We start from the raw sequence: 24,419 nt of genomic DNA, 5'->3' as shown, positions 1-24,419 counted from the left end.
ATGGGATCATTTTCATTTTTGGGTGAACTAACCCTTTAAGAGAGAAGCTGTATAATTATAATCTTGTCTGTGTATGTGATGGATTCAGTCCAAAACAAGTCTAAACAGTTTCAGAGGAGGAAGCCTGTGGAGAGATTCTTCATCATGACTAGACACTTTGACAGATGTCCTATTTCCCCTGCCTGTCCGTAACCATTAGTAATTTCCAGACAACTCCAGAAATAATAATCAAATGAATGGTCTCTCTGGACTTTTCTACACTTCAACACATCGTTCTGCCTCATGCCTGGTGCATAAACAGCAGATATATGACACAGACAACTTTTACTGAGCAGATGTATTAGTTAAAGCTTCTCATTGAGTTCAGAACCAAACTTAACCTTCCATACATGGAGATCGATCAAATGATCTACAGTCACACCAGCTTCTAGTTTGGGTTGACTACCTACAGTATCTTCTTGCTTTTGTGGGGAATGCAGAACTTTTTATAAGTTTTCCAGTTAAGATATGTAAACATCCTTAAAACAAGATACATTTATTTGAAATAAAAAAAGTCAATTTGATAAGTAAAACGTCCCAAAATCTTTGACTTAAATTGTATTTAAAAATATATATTTTATTCAATCTCTAATTATATAAGTAAACCAGTAAAATACAGAACAGTTATTATTATTTACAAAAAAAGTTATTTTGTACAGAAAAAAGAAGGGCAATAAAGAAGAAAAACCTCACATTTAATATGACTATAATAATAATAATCTTATATTATAAAATTATAATAATATTTATGCAATAATTTATACCATAATAAAAATATTTTATTTTATAGAACAACAGTAAAATTACAATACTGATAGTTATTGCTGTCTTAATTTATTATTATTTAATTTTTTTAGAGCTTTTATTTTGGCAGAAATCCACAGAGAGACCTCTTTTGTTGACATATTTATATTTATGTTTATAAACGATCCTCATTACAAATTTGTGAAGATGGTTGTGCAACTTTATGAGCATTTTATAAGTGACAAAAACTTGTAGCACTTGCGGAGTTTGTGTGCAGCAGATTTTTACTGTGAACCAAGCTGGGTTATTCCCACAATTCATGTGGGTCATACTTCTCATGGCATAAAATTGGGAAAACTTTATAAATATGGAACAATCACACTCCCCTGTAATTAGGCCTGGATGTGTTGATGGTAATTGTTGGAGAGATTTCAGCTTTTTGGCATTGTGAAATGAAGTCACCTGACCCTGGGGTAAGTCAATGCAAGTTTTAAGAATCAATTTATCAATAATCATTAGAAGTCTTTCTTTTAGTTTGTACACAGCCCGATAGCAGCCACAGCAAAGGTCAGCTTTTCTTGGCCAGTTCAAGAGGTCAAGTGTCTCCTCGCACTGGGCTTTTTGAAACTGGTCTTGCTCACCCATCTGCACATGCTGAGTGAGTTGGCCATTGTTTAAGCTAATAACTGAAGTGCAGTTATACCTGTTGGTTTGATAAGTGTCTGGGTTGCTCAGATCCCACTGCTTTTTTTGTCCAAAGCAGCCCACACAACCTCCTTCACGGGTCCAGAGACAGGCTCTGCGGTCCACCGACGCGCTCAGCACGAAGAGTTGAGACTCATACACCAGGACCTCACTGCTCACTATCGCCCTCTCGTGGCCCCTCCAAGAGTGTAACACTGGAGGCAATTCTTTTGCAGACTGAGAGAGACACTCATACTGTAAATTGGATTGCCTTCAGCAATTCATCCTAATGGAAAAAAGGTAATTTCCATACCTCCATATCTCCAGGAGATAAGGCATATTGTGAGATGTCCCAGACCTTGATGGACCCTGTGGTGTCTCCAGTGACAAGTAGAGTGTTTTCCTGGTCTGTGCTTAAACCCATCACACTCTCATCCAATTCATCAGGCACATAGAACTGTCCTGCATCAGACATGATGGACAAAACAAGTCATTCATCTATTGCTCTGAGCTTTTCTGACAACTGAAACCGAGCAGAAGCCAGCCGACCAGATTGAAGCCAGCTCTTGTGAACAACATTCAGACAACCCATGAACAATCAGCAGATCAACAGTTTGGTAGATTGTTAAGTGTTCGCAGAGGTGGACAAAGTACACAACTCCATTACTTGAGTAAAAGTAAAAGTACCACTGGTCAAATATTACTCTGTTACAAGTGAAAGTTGTAAAAACTGATTTTTACTTAAGTAAAAGTACAGAAGTACTTGCTTTTAAAAGTACTTAAGTATCAAAAGTAAATTTCATTTTTTATGTCAATGCATTATTTTATTGTTGTTGCATTGTTGTATGAATGAACACGCTGTGCCAGTCAGTGATACTCCATCCAACATGCTAGCATACAACTATCTTGAACTCATTTCAATACTTGTTTAAAAGTTACAAAGCTGCTGTCAATTTAAGGCCGAATGCACAGATCCAATACACTGATACACATCTGATATTCTCCCAAATCAACTGTGTAAATATTCTTAATACTCGCCAAAACTGACATTTTGACATCATTTTGTGTGTATTGGTCACATCAGTTCTGACTGGATCTTTTCCCAAATCGTCCCTCCATAACATTTTCGTTTCATTTTTATTTGTTGAGGAAAATTTAAATTGTAATAGTTTTTGTCATTCAAAACTGGCTTTATTTAGTTGTCGTCTCGTTTTCGTCTGTGAAATCTTTTTTATTTGTCAACAAAATTAACACTGCAATACTGAAATTTTAGATAAAAAAAAAAAAAAAAAAATTCACAGACAATTTCCATTTCAAGCGTTCACCAGAAATCACACCTCAAAATTCTTCCGCAGGTTGGACGGCAAGTTTTTTAAAAGCTGTGATATGGTTCATTTTAGGCAAAAATGTAAAACTTTCTAAGTGTAGCCATGGGTGTGCGCACTGTGCCGAGGAACTGTCTTCCATTTTGCAATCAGCTGATCAGTGTTAAAAAAAATGCTGGGAAATCATTGAACTTCATGAGTTATTACTGATAGGCCATCTGCAAAAATAACTTTCGACTTCGAGGACCTTGATAGAAATGTAGTGGAGAGAAAAGTACAATATTTGTCTTTCAAATGGAGAAAAAATTATACTTGAGAGAAAGTACAGATACTCAAAAAGTGTATTTAAGTTCAGTACTCAAGTAAATGTACTTAGTTACTGTCCACCTCTGAGTGTTCGTGGCACCAACAAGCAAGGCATTTTGGGATTTACATTTACACCGTGTCGACAGACGCAAGCAGCATGACACAACAAAAGCAAATGTAACCCATTATAATCAGTGATGCTGTCTACACTGGATGCGGCACAACGCAAAGTAATCCGTGACAGTAAATGAATGCACATTCTGTGTCTGACGTACTTCAAGCGCTGGCACTATTTCTGACACAAAGGACAAATGGGTTTCCAATGGTTGCTTGAGTCCACTCGCATCCAGTGTAGACACAATCTTATTATTGACACATACCAAGACTGCATTTATTTGATTAAAATGTAATTTATTCCTGTGATCAAAGCTAAATTTTCAGCATCATTACTCCAGTCTTCAGTGTCACGTGATCCTTCAGAAATCATTCTAATATGATCAATTATTATTTGGGACTGCACAACTGCTTCTAACATTGATAATAATAAGAAATGTTTGTTGAGCAGCAAATCGGCATATTAGAATGATTTCTGAAGGATCATGTGACACTGAATAGAAAACTTTACTGAAACACTGAATACTTTACTGAATAGAAAAATGAATAGCAACTTTAAATTGTAATAATATTTCACAATATTACTGTTTTTATCAAATAAATGCAGCCTTGGTGAGCATAAGACCTCGACAAAAACATTAAAAAACTTTTGACAGAGTGTATATATTGCGTTTTTTGAAGTAGGGGGCAATTAAAAAAGGTCTATGTAGCGGTGTTCGTGATGTGTTAACTTGTCGTCAGTTCCTCTCAGTTATCATATTTACCATGGTTGTGTCTGGGCCCATAGACGCTCCACCAGCAGACGGATCCGGCCTGTGAGCTGAGCAGCACAGCGCCGCTTCTCAAATGACTTTGCTGAGCTCGTTTTTGCAAGAACAGCAGTCTATGAACGGGCAGTTGAACTCTACACATACAGAAGCATATTCAGGTAATACATTACTTCACTCTGTCAACTACATTTACATTTATGCATTTTATGCATAAATTACATTTATCCAAAGCGACTTACAGTGCCCTTATTACAGGGACAATCCCCCTGGAGCAACATGGAGTAAAGTGCCTTGCTCAAGGACACACTGGTGGTGACCGCTGGGATTGAAGTTCCATGGTTTAACCCACTGGACCACCATCTCACATATACCATAAATACCATTAAAATAGGTCTTAAAGGGATAGTTCACCCAAAAATAAAATTCTGTCATCCCTCATGTCATTCCAAACCCGTAAGACATTCATTCACTCTCGGAACACAAATGAAGATCTTTATAATGAAATCTGAGTGCTTTCTGTCCCTCCATTGACAGCTACGCAACTACCACTTTTAAGCCAGAAAGGTATAAAGACATCATTAAAGTAATCCATGTGACTCCAGTGGGTGTCTAATGTTATTTTATGCATTCTGACTCATTTACACTGTTAAAGAGCTGGATTATCATGCTAAATATGGCCAAAGTTGTTGTTTCTGTGCCAAATACACTCCTTCAAGACTCGCATGAGTTTCGGAAAGTCTTTTTTTTTTGGCCCTGTATGACATTACAAAGGGATTCCTTGTATGGGCACTTCTCCTGGAAGAGCGTGTGCACATCAACTAGAGCGAGAGCAAGAGCATGAGCACGCCCATCACATTAGAGTGCGTCATTCAGGTTACGGAAGTTGTCAGCAGCACTGCACAGGAGTGATAAAGATAACCTTGTTCAGCTTCCCAAAGAATCCAGCGTTAAAGGGTTAGTTCACCCAAAAATGAAAATTCTGTCATTAATTACTCACCCTCATGTCGTTCGACACCCGTAAGACCTCCGTTCATCTTCAAACACAAATGAAGATATTTTTGTTGAAAGCTGATGGCTGAGAAAGGCTTCAGATAGGCCTCCATTGGCATTCAGTACATTTACACTCCCAAGACCCATAAAAGGCACTTAAAACGTTGTTACAAAGTCCATCTCACCACAGTGACTCTACAATAATTTTACGATGCAACGACAATAGTTTTTGTGCGAAAAAAAAAATCAAAATAACGACTTTATTCAACCTCTTGTCTTCCGTGTGCCTCCACGACGCATGCGAGAGAATATGACGTAGCGCCGGCGTTCGGGAATCCATGAAATGCACACTTTAGCCCCATTTTGAGCACTACGCCGAGACCTAAAGCACGATCAATGTAGAATTCAACAGCTTAGATATGCGCGTCTTCCTCTGCTTGTAAACAAATCGCTTCTGGGTCATGTGTCCGAACGCCGGATCTGCGTCATATTCTCGCGCATGCGTCGTGGAGGCACACACGGAAGACAAGAACAAGTTGGATAAAGGTGTTATTTAGATTTTTTTTGCGCACAAAAACTATTGTCGTCGCATCGTAAAATTATTGTAGAGTCACTGTGGTGAGATGGACTTTGTAACGACGTTTTAAGTGCCTTTTATGGCTCTTGGGAGTGTAAATGCACTGAATGCCAATGGAGGCCTATCTGAAGCCTTTCTCAGCATCAGCTTTCAACAAAAATATCTTCATTTGTGTTCCGAAGATGAACGGAGGTCTTACAGGTGTCGAACGACATGAGGGTGAGTAATTAATGACAGAATTTTCATTTTTGGGTGAACTAACCCTTTAAGGAGACAAATGTTGTTGACAAATGTTTTATAAACAAGGTCCAGTTCGACGCTGGATTCACAGATCGTTTGAAACTGAAAGATGGAGCGATAAAAGATCCCATCATGAGTCGCAACCACAGGCAATGAGTGAAACTGCATCAAATGTGTGTGTTTTGTTGGCAATCGGCGCGTAAGTGCATGTAATGTCAACAATAAAAACGTATAGAGAATCAAAAGTTATGATAATGCGATGATGAATTGTTTGTGTGTGCTTGCGCGCTCGTGACTCTTAAACTCTATATCTGGCTTATATTAATCTGATGACTCTTCGGAGATATGAAGGATGCGATACTACACTATAGGTACTCAAGATTAACAGAATTGGCAGAAACTGTGTGTGTAATGTCCCCTTTAACCTCAATTGTATGAAGTGCTTTGTTTGCACAAAAATAATAATTTACCACTTCATTCCAGCGCACAATGGTGAGTAATTATGTTTTTATGAACTATCCCTTTAATGCAGTGGTTCTCAACTGGTGGTTCAAAATCCAGAAACATGTTGCAGGTCTGTTAAATGCAAGTAATCATTTAATTATGCCTGGTTAGAATAGCAAAATGAATCATCTTGTTGTGTGAAATGATATTTTATTAACATAGTTTGGGAGGAACACGTCAAAATAAGCTACTCAGGTGTCACCATCTGTCTACAATCAGTAATCTACATATCTACCCAATCAGCACGAAGGCAAGCCATATATAATCACAGTCAAACTCACCTAAGGATTCTCTACAGTCTTCAGATTCCCTCCACCAACCCATCTCCTCTCACTCACTAGGTAACTAAAGGTGTGGAGGGGGTGGTACTCTGCGTTCGGGCCAATTACCAAGCTCAGAGCCCTCTCCCCGGATAGCACGCCAAATACGTTTACCAATTTAATCTATCCGACTTATTTGTAAGTGTGAACTCATGAATTATTAGCTGCTGAGAGAATGGACTAAGAAATTGGAAATTTTCCTGTTCAGACAATGGCACTTGAATAATCTTGCAAATTGTTTGGCATTCCATGGTAAAATTAATATACTACAATATTATATATATATATATATATATATATATATATATATATATATATATATATATATATATATAAGCATGTTCATTTGAGCTTCTGTTTATGTTCGCTATCTTTTTTCCTCCACTGTGCATGATTTAATTATGAAATGACTCTCTGGGGATTTTACTGATACATCAATCATGCAACTTTAATATTACAAAAAAATATAAATAATTACTATGCTCCTTGCAGGGATATAATAGAGGGTGCATTCTACACTTTCCCTACATTTTAGCTTATTATTTTACCCTCTGAATTCCACATATATTATTAGTCATGCTTTCTTATCCAGAAACATTTTGTTTTCCACCCTCTCTCTGACCCTTACAACAAAACAGGCTGTTTTTGCTCATTTGTAAGCTGTGTTATGATTGGCTAGAAAGCTGCTGAATACTTATTCTCCAAAAGTAGTCTAGGTGCATTTGGGGGGAGTTTAGCGTTTAGTAATTGTACTTAGTACATTGAACACTTTTATTTCAAATAAGCAAGGAGAATACAATTATTCATAGTAAGGCTGCTCGCTGCGGAGTAATTTGATACTAACTTCCCTTGCTGCAGTCGTGTGATGGGCTTCTGAAGAGCCAGCGTCCATATAATGATCACTCCATCGTAACTCCCAGTAGCCAGAAGTCCCAGACCTAGACAGTGATCCATCGCCAGGATATCCTCTCTGTGCTGATAACCAGACTTCCAGGACAGGTCTGTTTTGACATAGATGTCCTGTACTCACAGAAACACTTCAGTAAATGTCTTTTAGGTCTCCAGTTCTGCTGTGTCAGCTTCTGTGCTGGGTCAGACCTCCATTAAAACCCACTTTGTTGTCATAGATGTCTCAAGGTATGAGCACAAAAGCACACACCCAATTGAAGAGAATGAAAGCCATAACCAGAAAAATGCACATTATGTGTGTATTCTGTCTGAAAGCCCATTTAAGTAGCCATTAAAGAGTGTATGATGGAGACTCAAACTGGCCCTTACCTTTGAAAACGCAATGCTATACTGAGAGATCTGTCGACTCCAGCCTGTGGCTAGAAGCTGGTCGTCATGGTGACAGATGATCCCGGTGACCTTTGTGTTGGAGACGGTTTCTAGCTTATGAAGATTGAGGCCATTCAGTAAGTTCCACACCTATAGCAAGGAAACGTACCTGTTACAAAGTTCAGTCATCAACGTTTCATTCAAACGTCTTAAAAGTGCCCCAATGATGCCTTTTTAAAGGTTTCTAATTTTGTTTCGGCATCTCCTACAACAGGTTTACATCCATCAAAAGTCAAAAAACACTTTTATTATTTTCTCATAATATACATTGCACATCCCATTTTTAAATGATTCTCAAATGACTCGACGGATGAATCAGTCTCTCTAAATCCCCCCGTTTTATCAATCCGAGTGCGAGATGATGAATCATTGGAAGAACTAACGTGAATGACTGATGTAAAGTTTGTGAAACAAATCTTGCTCCATCCTTTATCTTTACTCAAAGTAGTAAGAACGACAGACAATCTGCATTAAAGCTGCACTATGTAACTTTTCCGTCCACTAGAGGTCACCTATTCAAAACAAAGGCGTAGTTAGATGACGCCAAGTTTGAGCACGGATTCATGGGAGATGTCGCCTTCACCTCACAGCCGGTGGAAAAAAATCGGGATAGGACTCGGGTAGAAATCATGTACATGGATGTGATTATTAATGTTATTGTAGTCTGAAGCAGAGCAGGGCCGAGTGTTGTGGAGCTGAACAAGGCCGCTGGTGCTACTGTTAATGAGATGAACGCAACACACGCCTCGCGAGCAGCGGGACTTTTATTATGGCATAGTCGCCAATTCTGCTTTTCCGGTCATGAGTATGAGGTAACGCAGCTCTGTTTATCATATTAGATACATCTGAGTGTGTTGAAAATGATGTTATGACGTTACTCTGTGCCTTTTCTCTGCGGCTGCAATGACACTTGTTCACACTGCAGTGAGAGTAAAGCGTTTCTGCAAAATAAAACCAGAAACCGAGGGGAACGCAGATATGACGCCATCGACATGCGTTGCTAATAAGTATATGCAACAACAAAATTCCTGTATGTCTGTCAAGCATAAAGCTCACTTTGGCAAATCCTAGAGCACCAGAAAATGGAAAGTGCACACTTTATTTCTTGTCAGACTGATAACCTTTGAAAACTACTACTAATGCATCTGATCGAGGCTTGATTTTTTTTACCCAAACTTGTGATAAATCTCACACTTGCCTTGATAGTGCCATTGGTGGCTGCAGAGATCAGTCTGCGCTGGTGTACGTCCAGAGCCATACAGGAAACCTCCTCCTTACCATGAGCGTTTCTTACCTCCACCCTCTTAATTCCTGTCTTCACATCCCACACAGTCAATGTGGAGTCAGCACAGGCTGTGATTACCTTGACCATGCACAAAATACACATTAAAGATGAGAACCTATAATGTTCAGTCCACAAACCATCTATCAAACAAACCCAAACACCAACCTGTGCAAGATGAGGATTATAGAGGGCACAGGTGTACAGGCCAGACTTGTTGGATTCTGTTTTGTTGGATTCGGTCAGTCGAAGCTTGGCCAGATACTCCCTGCAGGTCACCAGGAGCACAGGATCCGCAGTCAGGCTGAGGAGCAGAGGAAAGCTGCCCTGCTCTGGGGAAACGCATGCTTGGATATTGGGGAATATCAGCTCAATTGTCTTTACGCATTGTTGAGAAGTAATATCCCATATTTTCAGCACCTGGAAGGTGACACGGATATAGACCAGTTATTGACTTGCGTTTCAACTCCTTATCTTTGACTTTTATTGCATGTAAGCAATGCATGATTTCCATTTCTCATGCCAACAGCCAGTGCATCAAACTGGAATGAAACTTTTGATGCAAAACAAATCTGCCCAGTTTTACGCTAATGAAAACCAAACACCAGTGGCTGGATTTACAAAGATTCTTTAGAGTAAAATTCTTCTTACAGTTTTTCTCAGTCGCTTTGGTACATTTCTCAGATCAGAATTGAAATTCTCAAAACTACCTGTTCAATCTTCACATCATTGTGTCACTTGTGCACATCAAAAAAGCAGTTTCTCATTTCTTTGAACAAGTTGCAAATGCTTGTGTACATCCATGCAAATGATTATGTACAATTTTCTGCTGTTTCCTACATTATCAGTTGCTTATGTCATGTTGATCAAAATGTATTATAATGGGTCTCTGTTGAATAGTCTCACCCCCCACAACATTTAGGCATTAGTTCATAGCAAAAGTCTTTACATGCAAAATGGTTGAACAAGTTGTCATAAAATGTCAAGCATATTTCTATACATTTCCGTTAGACGTTCACATTTCTACTTTTGTTTTTCTGGGGGTGTTTTTCTTTGTGCTATGCAGTGCTGTCTTTTCCTTTCTGTATCGCAATGACATGGTCTGTCAACAAATTACAGTACAAACAGTGAAAGCATAAATGTGAATCTTGTCCAGTCTCTTGCATTCAAACTCCCACATACACTAAGGTGTAACCTACAATTTACAATAATTGTCATCAAAATTTTAGCCATATTTACATCAGAACATCCCTCCAGAGTACAGTTATATTGACAATATGACTAAGCAATTTGACTGTCTTATTCATACACAATGACACAAGGACTTGTCATTCTGATGGCACTGACATGTTCATTGACACAGATATTTACTTTTGAGAGATGAACTAAGGATTTTGAGCAAGAGACTGGCTTTTGCAGGTAATCCATGGTGTTTTGCTATTTGTACGAATTGTTTTGAGAAATGCACTTGTGCGACAAATGTCGAGGATTCGAGAAATGTACCAAAGCGACTGAGAAAAACTGCAACTGCTAAATTCTGCTTACTTAAAGCTACACTGTGTGATATTTTCCCCCATCTAGTGGTGAACTTGTATATGACCATCCAGTGAATTTTAGTTTCTGTTCCTCTCAATTCCGATTTCGTTTTAACTCCTACGGTGGCCGATTTAGACCAAGATTAACATGAATTCCAGCTCGACCTCGTCCACATTCGACACGGTGCCTGTGGGATATTCTGTGCGCAGTGGGATGGTTGGAACTCAACTGGCCTAATTATTCGGCTAGAAAGAACTGCAGCTAATCCAGAGTGAACTTTGATGATAGTAATGTTTATTCAGTCATCCAATTGCAAGGCATAAACAGGTTTGCGTGGATATGTACATAAATGTGGTTTCTGTGAGAGAACAAATAAGGATGGTAAATATACATACACAGTTAAGAACTGTATAACTACCGGTATACTTATAAGTTACATTTGTATAATGTAACCGTAAACCAGAGCTTATTGTACCATATATAGGCGCTAAATGCAGCTGCATTAAAAGGAGCGGAGCTGCCGCTGCTGCTGCTAACAAGCGGTGTCCGGTTACAAAAGTGTGTGCGCCGCTTTAACGTTAGCACTGCAGTGCGCTCTGTATAACAATTGTTAATATGCCGATCAGACCTGATACATATTTCCATCAACATACATTACAATCAAATATTTTCTATAAACGAATAAACATTGTTGATAACAAAATAGGTGAGCATTATGCTATTGTATGTTGACACAAAAATACTTCTGAGGTGACATCAACTGAATTACGTGATGACACACTCTGAAACACATCTACAATGACAATAACTATTATTACTTACGGAGTTATTAACGCACAGAAATACCACACAAGGAAAAACAGACTTTTGAGGAATAAACAAGCCAGGAAAACTCCATATAACTCTGTTACTGGAGCTGCTGAGATGAAAACTCTCTGCACATGCACCAGACAAGTCTGAACAAGTTGACGCGCATATGCGCGAGGCAGAGAATTTTGTACAGTGCCATCAAGTGTTAAAACCGGTTAAAACGCCAAAGGCGAAGCTTGAATTTACGGGTATGTCCCTCTTTGGCTAATGTACTTTCAAGATGGAGGGGCAACATGGCGACCACCGTTGGATCCCATTACCTTATGTATTTTCAATGGCATATTATAAACTTACGAGAATACTTTATTACTTGAAAGAAGTAAATATACATTAATGAGCACATATATTTTTGAAAGAACTAAGTGTTTTTAGCTAAGAATAGACTAAAAAAGTTACACAGTGTAGCTTTAAGAAGATTTTCATGAATCCAGCCCCTGGATCTTTTGTTTTCTATTTTGACATTTAGAAGGTGGAAAACTAACAGCGTCCTTAGAGTAGCTGAAGATCTTTCCCAATGCTTGGTGAATAACCACATCCACCACAGAAGTCTGGTGACTGAGCAGAACCGCAGTTGGGCGGGAGGTCACATTGCGGTTCCACAGTCTGACAGCAGGACCCACTCCAGCAGTTACCAGCAGACTGAGAGAGAAGCTAAAGTCAAAACATTTGACTCCCTACAGCAGAAGAGAGGAGGAGGAGATGAACACATAGTGAATGGGTTTCAAATGTTGTGTCATTATTTTCTGATAGTCGTGTTGCAATTTGGTCTGACTATGAGTGAGTCACAATAAAACAAAATACACAGCAATTAAAAGTGTAACTACTGTTGGGGTGGCTTATTACTCTGAATATTACAGAATGGAAAATACTGGGGAATAGTCTGTTTTTATATTCGCCAAAACAACCATATGAAGATGTTTTATTGGGGTCTGAACACTCCCTTTAAAAACCACAACAACAACCTCTCTGAATCATGAGTGTATATTTAGCTTTACTGTAAATGGTCTGTGACTGTCTTTTCCCATGGAAAACATCATCCCTTTGAACTGTGACTTACAAAGGAGCTCAATCTATCAATCTGTTTATCTAAATGTCTATCGATCTATGTCTGTCTACCCATAATCTGTCTGTCTATCATCTATGTGTTTGTTCATCTATCTATCTATCTGTTAGTGTATCTATCTGTCTGTCTATCATCTGTGTTTGTTCATCTATCTATCTATCTATCTATGTGTTAGTGTATCTATCTGTCTATCATCTGTGTTTGTTCATCTATCTATCTATCTATCTATCTATCTATCTATCTATCTATCTATCTATCTATCTATCTATCTATCTATCTATCTATCTATCTATCTATCTATCTATCTATCTATCTATCTATCTATCTATCTATCTATCTATCTATCTATGTGTTAGTGTATCTATCTGTCTATCATCTGTGTTTGTTCATCTATCTATCTATCTATCTATCTATCTATCTATCTATCTATCTATCTATCTATCTATCTATCTATCTATCTATCTATCTATCTATCTGTTAGTGTATCTATCTGTCTGTCTATCATCTATGTGTTTGTTCATCTATCTATCTATGTGTTAGTGTATCTATCTATCTGTCTATCATCTATGTGTTTGTTCATCTATCTATCTATCTATCTATCTATCTATCTATCTATCTATCTATCTATCTATCTATCTATCTATCTATCTATCTATCTATCTATCTATCTATCTATCTATGTGTTAGTGTATCTGTCTATCATCTGTGTTTGTTCATCTATCTATCTATCTATCTATCTATCTATCTATCTATCTATCTATCTATCTATCTATCTATCTATCTATCTATCTATCTATCTATCTATCTATCTATCTATCTATCTATCTATCTATCTATCTATCTATCTATCTATCTATCTATCTATCTATGTGTTAGTGTATCTATCTGTCTATCATCTGTGTTTGTTCATCTATCTATCTGTCTGTGTTAGTGTATATATCTGTCTGTCTATCATCTGTGTTTGTTCATCTATCTATCTATCTGTTAGTGTATCTATCTCTCCATCATCTATGTGTTTGTTCATCTATCTATCTGTCTATGTGTTAGTGTATCTATCTGTCTGTGTTAGTGTATCTGTCTGTCTATCTATCATCTGTGTTTGTTCATCTATCTATCTATCTATCTATCTATCTATCTATCTATCTATCTATCTATCTATCTATCTATCTATCTATCTATCTATCTATCTATCTATCTATCTATCTATCTATCTATCTATCTATCTATCTATCTATCTATCTATCTATCTATCTATCTATCTATCTATCTATCTATCTGTTAGTGTATCTATCTGTCTGTCTATCATCTGTGTTTGTTCATCTATCTATCTATCTATCTATCTATCTATCTATCTATCTATCTATCTATCTATCTATCTATCTATCTATCTATCTATCTATCTATCTATCTATCTATCTATCTATCTATCTATCTATCTATCTATATATGTGTTAGTGTATCTATCTGTCTGTCTATCATCTGTGTTTGTTCATCTATCTATCTATCTATCTATCTATCTATCTATCTATCTATCTATCTATCTATCTATCTATCTATCTATCTATCTATCTATCTATCTATCTATCTATCTATCTATCTATCTATCTATCTATCTATCTATCTATGTGTTAGTGTATCTATCTGTCTATCATCTGTGTTTGTTCATCTATCTATCTGTCTGTGTTAGTGTATATATCTGTCTGTCTATCATCTGTGTTTGTTCATCTATCTATCTATCTGTTAGTGTATCTATCTCTCCATCATCTATGTGTTTGTTCATCTATCTATCTGTCTATGTGTTAGTGTATCTATCTGTCTGTGTTAGTGTATCTGTCTGTCTGTCTATCTATCATCTGTGTTTGTTCATCTATCTATCTATCTATCTATCTATCTATCTATCTATCTATCTATCTATCTATCTATCTATCTATCTATCTATCTATCTATCTATCTATCTATCTATCTATCTATTAGTGTATCTATCTGTCTGTCTATCATCTGTGTTTGTTCACCTATCTATCTATCTATCTATCTATCTATCTATCTATCTATCTATCTATCTATCTATCTATCTATCTATCTATCTATCTATCTATCTATCTATCTATTTATCTATCTGTTAGTGTATCTATCTGTCTGTCTATCATCTATGTGTTTGTTCATCTATCTATCTATGTGTTAGTGTATCTATCTATCTGTCTATCATCTATGTGTTTGTTCATCTATCTATCTATCTATCTATCTATCTATCTATCTATCTATCTATCTATCTATCTATCTATCTATCTATCTATCTATCTATCTATCTATCTATCTATCTATCTATCTATCTATCTATCTATCTATGTGTTAGTGTATCTGTCTATCATCTGTGTTTGTTCATCTATCTATCTATCTATCTATCTATCTATCTATCTATCTATCTATCTATCTATCTATCTATCTATCTATCTATCTATCTATCTATCTATCTATCTATCTATCTATCTATCTATCTATCTATCTATCTATCTATCTATCTATGTGTTAGTGTATCTATCTGTCTATCATCTGTGTTTGTTCATCTATCTATCTGTCTGTGTTAGTGTATATATCTGTCTGTCTATCATCTGTGTTTGTTCATCTATCTATCTATCTATCTGTTAGTGTATCTATCTCTCCATCATCTATGTGTTTGTTCATCTATCTATCTGTCTATGTGTTAGTGTATCTATCTGTCTGTGTTAGTGTATCTGTCTGTCTATCTATCATCTGTGTTTGTTCATCTATCTATCTATCTATCTATCTATCTATCTATCTATCTATCTATCTATCTATCTATCTATCTATCTATCTATCTATCTATCTATCTATCTATCTATCTATCTATCTATCTATCTATCTATCTATCTATCTATCTATCTATCTATCTATCTATCTATCTATCTATCTATCTATCTATCTGTTAGTGTATCTATCTGTCTGTCTATCATCTGTGTTTGTTCATCTATCTATCTATCTATCTATCTATCTATCTATCTATCTATCTATCTATCTATCTATCTATCTATCTATCTATCTATCTATCTATCTATCTATCTATCTATCTATCTATCTATCTATCTATATATGTGTTAGTGTATCTATCTGTCTGTCTATCATCTGTGTTTGTTCATCTATCTATCTATCTATCTATCTATCTATCTATCTATCTATCTATCTATCTATCTATCTATCTATCTATCTATCTATCTATCTATCTATCTATCTATCTATCTATCTATCTATCTATCTATCTATCTATGTGTTAGTGTATCTATCTGTCTATCATCTGTGTTTGTTCATCTATCTATCTGTCTGTGTTAGTGTATATATCTGTCTGTCTATCATCTGTGTTTGTTCATCTATCTATCTATCTGTTAGTGTATCTATCTCTCCATCATCTATGTGTTTGTTCATCTATCTATCTGTCTATGTGTTAGTGTATCTATCTGTCTGTGTTAGTGTATCTGTCTGTCTGTCTATCTATCATCTGTGTTTGTTCATCTATCTATCTATCTATCTATCTATCTATCTATCTATCTATCTATCTATCTATCTATCTATCTATCTATCTATCTATCTATCTATCTATCTATCTATTAGTGTATCTATCTGTCTGTCTATCATCTGTGTTTGTTCATCTATCTATCTATCTATCTATCTATCTATCTATCTATCTATCTATCTATCTATCTATCTATCTATCTATCTATCTATCTATCTATCTATCTATCTATCTATCTATCTATCTATCTATCTATCTATCTATCTATCTATCTATCTATCTATCTATCTATCTATCTATCTATATATGTGTTAGTGTATCTATCTGTCTGTCTATCATCTGTGTTTGTTCATCTATCTATCCATCTGTATGTCTGTGTTAGTGTATCTGTCTGTCTATCATCTGTGTTTGTTCATCTATCTATCCATCTGTATGTCTGTGTTAGTGTATCTGTCTGTCTATCATCTATGTGTTTGTTCATCTATTTATCTATCTGTCTATCTATCTATGTGTTAGTGTATCTATCTGTCTGTCTATCATCTGTGTTTGTTCATCTATTTATCCATCTGTCTATGTGTTAGTGTATCTATCTGTCTGTCTATCATCTGTGTTTGTTCATCTATCTATCCATCTGTATGTCTGTGTTAGTGTATCTGTCTGTCTATCATCTATGTGTTTGTTCATCTATTTATCTATCTGTCTATCTATCTATGTGTTAGTGTATCTATCTGTCTGTCTATCATCTGTGTTTGTTCATCTATCTATCCATCTGTATGTCTGTGTTAGTGTATCTGTCTGTCTATCATCTATGTGTTTGTTCATCTATTTATCTATCTGTCTATCTATCTATGTGTTAGTGTATCTATCTGTCTGTCTATCATCTGTGTTTGTTCATCTATTTATCCATCTGTCTATGTGTTAGTGTATCTATCTGTCTGTCTATCCATCTATGTCTGTCTATCATCTATGTGTTTGTTCATCTATCTATCATCTATGTGTTTGTTCATTTATCTATCTATCTGCCTGTCTGTCTGTCTATGTGTTAGTGTATATATCTGTCAGTCTATCCATCCACCCTTCCATCCATGTGTTTGTTTATCTGTTATCTATCTGGCATAGAGGATAAATATGGAGTGCAGATAAAATCGATACAAACATTATATATCATTACCTTTTCTATTCTCCAAATGTATTTCTCGCTCTTCTGCTTGACATCAATGATGACCACAGAGCTGGCTGGACTTTCTGATGATGTAATAATGAGCTCATCGTGGGGCTCATACAGGATTTTGTTGATCGGCTCGCTGTGGATTTTTGGGATGTGCTGATAGGAGATCAGTGCACTGTGCGCAGATATATTCTGTTCATGAAATATTTTTCACAGCATCAGTGAAATGCAATTTTATATGTAGAAGAAATGGATTTATAATAATAAATGCAGTCATTTTAACAGATGCATTTCTGTTGTTGTATCAAATGTTTTCATAGAAACAACATCACACATTTCCATGGCTTGGCACAAAATCACTTTACAATCATCCCTGCATGAAGATGCACACACTCACTGGCATAAAGATTTTCAATGGGCCAGTTTGGTTGGTGAAAGGTATTTCAAAGAGCCCCTTGAAAGGCTGAAGAAACCACAGCAAATTCACAGAGCCTTTGTCATCTCCCCACATCAGCACACACTTTTCTCCTGGAGCCTAGATGCAGATTAAACATGACTCACAGTGAACAAAAACAAAAACAAACTAGCTTGGAGAATTAACAAGCTTAAAATAAATTCCAGTTCAACACCAGGGCATGAAATGTCAGCGGCCTACCTCTGTGTCATACCAATAACATAGAGCAGTAGCAGCATGACTCAGTCCTGAAAACAACATAGAGAGAAGCAGACAACAAGGTCAAAATGTAAGCAGTAACGCAAACTACTACATCTAGCAGTTTTGTTGGCTCATACCCAACAAATGAACCTGCTCAAAACCAGATGCAGTGGTAACATCAAAGAAATGGATGCCATTGGTCAGGGTTGCCACTGCGATGTTTTGAACATTTGCCATGTAGACAGCGTCTGTGGTCAAATCCTGGAACCTCCTACGATTTTGCTTTTTGCTAAAGGAGTCCCCACACATCTACAGGGAAGAAGGAGAAGTTCTGGACTCATGAAGCTTAGGTCACAAAATGTTATTTTTGTACATATATAATACCGTGAATTAAATGTTAACATGTCACCTCAAGTGGCTTTATGTTGCTCAGATCACTGTTCCACACAATCAGAGTTCCTCTCTTGCTGACGCTGACGTAACGCATAGGTGGAGACTGACTGATTAGAATAGTAGGACAAAAAAACTAAATTTTTACACATTCTAAGAGACTAAAGCAAAAATAAATAATAAGAAATTATACACAGATAGACAGGCAGACAGATAGATAGATAGATAGATAGATAGACAGACAGACAGACAGACAGACAGACAGACAGACAGAGACAGACAGATAGACAGAATGACAGACAGATAGATAGATAGATAGACAGACAGACAAATAGAACAACAGACAGATAGATAGAACAACAGACGGATAGAGAGACAGAGAGAGAGAGACAGACAGAATGACAGACAGACAGATAGATAGATAGATAGTGTTACGTCCCCAGGGACGTTTGGAGTATTTAGTTTTTTTTTCTGTTTTCTGTGAGGTTCCTTTCTGTCTCTGTCTCTTTCACTGTCACTCTACCAGGTGGCGTGCTGATTGGCTGTCTGACCTGTCAATCACTCCTGATGACGTGATTGGCTGTGTTAGTTTGAAGGCGTTCTCCTCTGACGAGCAACACCTGTGGAATGCGCTTCTTAAGGGACGTGCTGTCGTACAGCGAGAGACTGCTTTTTGTTCTGATTCTGTTGTTACATTTGTTTCTGTTCTCTCTGTTTGAACTTAGTTTGTGTGTTGCCATTTTGCTCTTTGTCATGTTGAGTGCTTTAAGTTACCCTTAAAACTTCTCATGTGAGAGATTTGAAGTTTGGCATTTAAAGCGAAGCCAATCTGGATGGAGAAAAGGGGCTAGGTAAGATGTCACGTGACATACATGGGCACACTCAGGAACATTGATTGTTTAGACACACTAGGTTAGTGGGTTTGTGTCACACTCTGTATTTTTGTGTTTGATAGGTAGTGTAGGGAAGTATAAGGCGTCACAGACGCTGAAGACTTTTTCTTTTCTTTCTTTTCTTAGCTTAGGATTAGTTTGAAACTGTTTAGCAAGATTCTTTTGATTATATTATTTTCATTTCTTTGGCACAATCCAGTTTTCCCTTTGTTCTCCCCAGATCTTATTTTATGTCTATCTGTTTTTCTTTATCATTATGAGTTTATTCATTGGTGGTTAATTATTGGTTTCTATAATTATTAAATAATTGTTTAATCGCCGTTATTTGTGTGGTCTCGTTTTTCTCATCACGCACACAGTGGTCATTACTGGTGGTATTCAGAACTTGGTTAAAAATGTTCCCCTTCTCAATCCCTAGATTGTTAACATCAAAAGGAGGGTCGTAACATATGGGGGCTCGTCCGGGATCTCAAATTGGATTATTTCGAAGTTTGAGTTAATGATTCCATATACAAAGAACCAGTTCATGATCCAGCCTTTTTGATTCACTGTGCGCATTTTGAGAATTTGTTTGTGCTGTTGCAAGCCGTCGTCGTTATGGTTGCGTTTAATTTAGAGAGGTTCCTTGGAAGTCCTTCGTTAGAAGAATTGGATGTTTGTAGGAAAGACGACTTAGTGGCGATAGCAAGTCATTTTCAGATTTCAGTAAATAAGCAGGCTCTTAAGGTAGAAATTAAGTCTATGGTGTGTAATCGTCTGGTTGAGATGAATGTGCTTAGTTTGCCGGAAAAGACAGGTACAGCTGGGAACAGTGTGGAGGTAGATAGAACTATGTGTGATAGGAGTGGGAATGGGAATGTTGAGGAACTACCGCCTACGGTGGAGGTTGAGGCCGATGCTAGGGCAGGGTTATCTCCATTTGAACCATTCTCCCCTATGTCTGTTTGCTCAAAAGGGGAAACGAGACTTAAGGTCCGTTTGACCCGTTTGCAACTTGAATCGCAGGAGAAGATTCAGACTCGGCAGGCGGAGATGGAGTTGCGGTTACAAATTCGCAAACTCGAGATCGAGGCGGAGAAGCAGGTGAAAATGCGACAGCTGGAGCTTGACGCGATGCGAATTGTGGGAGGATCCGCTGCGCCACCAGTTCTCCCTCGAGTTAGTCCCGCTGCCCCTGTTGTCCGTGCTCCCTCTGTGGTGTCTACTACTCCCACTGTTGCCCCGGCGACCGTGTCATCCGAAGCAACTGAGTCATTCGATGTGAGTAGACACATTACACTAGTACCACATTTTCGTGAAACTGAGGTAGATTCCTATTTCAGTGCATTCGAGCGAATCGCTATGTCTCTTCGTTGGCCAAAAGAATTTTGGGCTTTGTTATTGCAGTGTCGTTTAGTGGGAAAAGCGATGGAGGTTTTCTCTACTCTTTCATTAGAGGAGAGTATGAATTACGATGCAGTAAAACTGGCAATTTTACGTGCTTACGAGTTAGTTCCAGAAGCTTACCGACAGAAATTTAGGGGGCATAAGAAGAATTCTTCTCAGACTTTTGTAGAATTTTCGCGAGAGAAAGCTCTTCTCTTTGATAAATGGTGCAGTGCCACTAAGACTGATGACGTTAAATCCTTAAGAGAATTAATTCTGCTTGAGGAATTTAAAGGTTGCTTACCCGAACGTGTGGTGGTCTATCTGAATGAGCAGAAGGTTTATTCGTTGTCACAAGCTGCCGTTCTAGCGGATGAGTTCATGCTCACTCATAAGGGTGTATTTTCGGTGACGCGCACTGATAAGAGTGGGACTGTTAGTCATTCTCAAGTTCATGGTGCTCGGATAAAGTCTGAGATTTCGCAATCGAGAGAGCAAAAGGACTGCTTTTACTGTCATAAACTCGGACATCTGATTGCTGATTGTCCGGTGCTTGGGCTTAAACAGCAGGCTAAAAATACGAAAAGCGTCGCATTCGCAAAGACCGTATCACCTTTTGAACTATCGTGTTGTACTGATGTTGTTGACCCAAATTACAAACCGTTCGTTATGTCAGGGTTTGTTTCGTTGTCGGGAAGGGAAGAGGATCGGAAAGAAATTTGTATTCTCCGTGACACAGGTGCTATGCAATCGATTATGATTTCTAATGTTTTACCATTCTCTGATGAATCATATTGCGGCTCAAACGTTTTGATTCGTGGGATAGAAATGCAGATAGTCCCTGTTCCGTTACATAATGTGCATTTACAATGTACACTGGTTTCAGGTTTTGTACGAGTTGGAATTCGCCAATCACTCCCGGTAAAAGGAATTACTCTTATCTTAGGAAACGATTTAGCTGGAGGCAAAGTCTTGCCAGCTCCAGAAGTGACTGATGTCCCGGTGCTTCGTCCGCTTGTAGATGTCAGTAGTTTGCATCCTGAGGTGTTTGCTTCTTGTGCAGTTACTCGTGCTCAGTCAGATAAGAATAAAGGCGAGTTTGACTTAGCTGACTCATTGTTAGGTTCGATGTTCGCAGATGATGGGAAAATGTCTGAAACTAAGAGAAAGTTAGAACCTGTTGCTAATGTGAAAAATTCGGAGAATTTGCTTGGAAGTTTTGAGTCGTTGAGTTTGCCCGTTACTCGCTCTCAGATTGTCATTGCACAGAATGATGATCCTTCGTTGAGTAAATGTTTTGCCGCTGTGATTAGTTCTGAAGCTGCTAAGGAAAGAAACACGGCGTACTTCCTAGATGATGGGTTACTTATGCGGAAGTGGTGTTCTAAGGTTGAACAGGATTTGGATTGGAACGTGGTATATCAAGTGGTAGTTCCAAGCAAATATCGTTTGCATGTGTTGCGCTTGGCTCATGAAAATTTCTTTGCTGGACATTAAGGGGTAACGAAAACTTGCCATCGTGTTCTACAACACTTCTTCTGGCCAGGATTGAAGCGAGATGTTGCAAAATTCTGTCGTACGTGTCATACTTGCCAAATTGCAGGTAAGCCAAATCAGGTTCTCTCACCCGCTCCACTTTATCCTATCCCAGTTATAGGGGAAGCATTTGAAGAGGTACTGGTTGACTGTGTCGGTCCATTACCGAAAACGAGAGCAGGTAACCAATATCTGTGTACCATAATGTGTAGAGCAACTAGATTCCCTGAAGCTGTTCCGTTACGGAAAATTACGGCTCCTGTTATTTTGAAAACTTTGACCAAGTTCTTTTCTACTTTTGGACTTCCAAAAGTTGTCCAAACCGATCAAGGTACGAATTTTTTGTCGCGAGTGTTTACCCAAACTCTTAAGTCTTTGTCCATAGAACATCGAGTTTCCAGTGCATATCATCCGGAGAGCCAGGGAGCGATTGAAAGGTTTCATCAGACCTTAAAGTCCATGCTTCGAAAATTCTGTATGGACACAAGTAAGGATTGGGACGAAGGAATTCCTTTAGTGTTGTTTGCTGTACGTGAGAGTGTTCAAGAGTCGCTCGGATTTAGTCCGGCCGAGATGGTTTTTGGTCATTCTGTTCGAGGACCGTTAAAAGTTTTGAAAGATCAGATGATGGAGAGTACAACAGGAAAACGAACGAATGTTCTAGATTACGTTAGTCAATTTCGAGCGAAGCTGCATGGTGCATGTGATCTTGCGCGGAAATTTTTGAAGGATGCGCAAACAGAAATGAAGGATAGATATGACAGACACGCAGTTGTACGATCTTTTCAGCCTAATGACAAGGTGGTGGTATTATTGCCGATACCAGGATCTGCATTATCTGCTCGATTTTCTGGTCCATATCACATAGTTCGAAAACTCAGCGATACGGATTATGTGATAGGCACTCCTGAAAGAAGGCGTAAGACACGAGTCTGCCACATTAACATGCTTAAAGCATATCATGATCGGTCTGAGTGTGAACTTAAGCAAGTTACGGACAATGCACCTGTATTGATAACGTCTGAGGTTTTGTCTGTTGCAGTGGGTGATGCGAACGTGGATGAGGATGGATTATTACTGAGAAATACTCCTCAACAATGTAGTAAGTTGGATAACTCTGTTATTCTGTCCAATTTGAGTTCTCATCTATCTTCTTTACCTGATGAGCAAAGGCATGATGTGGTGGCTCTTATCACCTCATTCCCTGCTCTATTTTCTGATGTTCCATCACAGACTAGCGTGCTATCGCACGACATTGATGTGCAAGATGCAAAGCCGATAAAGCAACATGCTTATCGAGTTAACGAGATTAAGAGGTCCGCTATGAAGACAGAAACTGACTATTTGTTAGAGAATGATTTAGCTCGTCATAGTTATAGTCCGTGGAGTTCCCCGTGTCTTCTTGTAAAGAAACCTGATGGTTCCTTCCATTTTTGTACAGACTACCGAAGGGTAAATGCTGTCACGGTGCCTGATTGTTATCCCCTTCCTAGAATGGAAGACTGTGTAGACAGTATTGGTTCTGCTAGGTTTGTGAGCAAACTAGACATGCTTAAGGGATACTGGCAAGTGCCGTTGACCCCACGTGCATCTGAGATATATGCGTTCGTAACTCCGGACTGCTTTCTACAATATAATATCATGGCGTTCGGGTTACGAAACGCCCCTGCTACGTTCCAGAGGTTAATTCAGACAGTTCTCGCTGGAGTACCAAATTGTAGAGCTTATTTGGATGACCTGGTGATCTTTTCAAATGAGTGGAAAGAGCACTTGGCTCTGTTGCGTACTGTGTTCAAACGTTTAGAACGTGCCTCGTTAACACTTAACCTCGCTAAGTGTGTGTTCGGTCAAGCTACAGTGACCTATTTAGGAAAGCATGTAGGATATGGACAAGTAAAGCCGGTAGAAGAGAAAGTGGCGGCTATTACGACGTTCCCGGTACCTACTACACGGAGAGAATTAAGACGGTTTTTGGGTATGATTGGGTACTACCGAAGTTTTTGTAAGAACTTTGCTACGGTAGTAACTCCTCTTACTAATCTCCTCAGCCCTAAACAGAGTTTCGTATGGACGGAAGAGTGTCAAGTCGCATTTGAAAATGCGAAAGCTTTGTGTTCCAGTCCAGTTCTAGCGGCTCCACAATTCGAGCGTGCGTTCAAACTGGAGGTTTACGCGAGCGCAGTG

The 24,419-nt window shown here is 38.1% G+C and overlaps 2 protein-coding genes across 2 annotated transcripts in view; one reads left to right on the top strand and one right to left on the bottom strand.

Annotated features, from left to right (window-relative positions):
- Positions 1-255: 255 nt before the first annotated feature.
- Positions 256-18,538, bottom strand: LOC307143745 (cilia- and flagella-associated protein 337; the record flags this gene model as incomplete). The annotated part of the gene is made up of 14 exons (XM_079845506.1): positions 256-286; positions 1,487-1,704; positions 1,781-1,929; positions 3,977-4,116; positions 7,458-7,633; positions 7,892-8,041; positions 9,150-9,314; positions 9,402-9,653; positions 12,122-12,313; positions 17,400-17,588; positions 17,794-17,931; positions 18,052-18,098; positions 18,189-18,360; positions 18,461-18,538. 14 exons carry the CDS (start codon positions 18,536-18,538, stop codon positions 256-258), a joined length of 2,097 nt encoding a protein of 698 aa, XP_079701632.1.
- Positions 18,539-19,931: 1,393 nt separating this feature from the next.
- Positions 19,932-24,419, top strand: part of dnah9 (dynein, axonemal, heavy chain 9) — a gene marked incomplete at both ends in the record, with an annotated part of 193,344 nt that continues 188,856 nt past the window's right edge. The window contains 3 exons of the mRNA XM_079845505.1: positions 19,932-20,594; positions 20,721-20,775; positions 21,586-22,115. Coding sequence (XP_079701631.1) covers positions 19,932-20,594; positions 20,721-20,775; positions 21,586-22,115 — 1,248 coding nt within the window. The remainder of the gene's footprint in view (positions 20,595-20,720; positions 20,776-21,585; positions 22,116-24,419) is intronic.

The sequence above is a fragment of the Gobio gobio genome (genome assembly GCF_949357685.1).
Source record: "Gobio gobio genome assembly, chromosome: 20".
Taxonomy (NCBI): domain Eukaryota; kingdom Metazoa; phylum Chordata; class Actinopteri; order Cypriniformes; family Gobionidae; genus Gobio; species Gobio gobio.
This window is presented reverse-complemented; position numbering and strand designations above follow the sequence as displayed.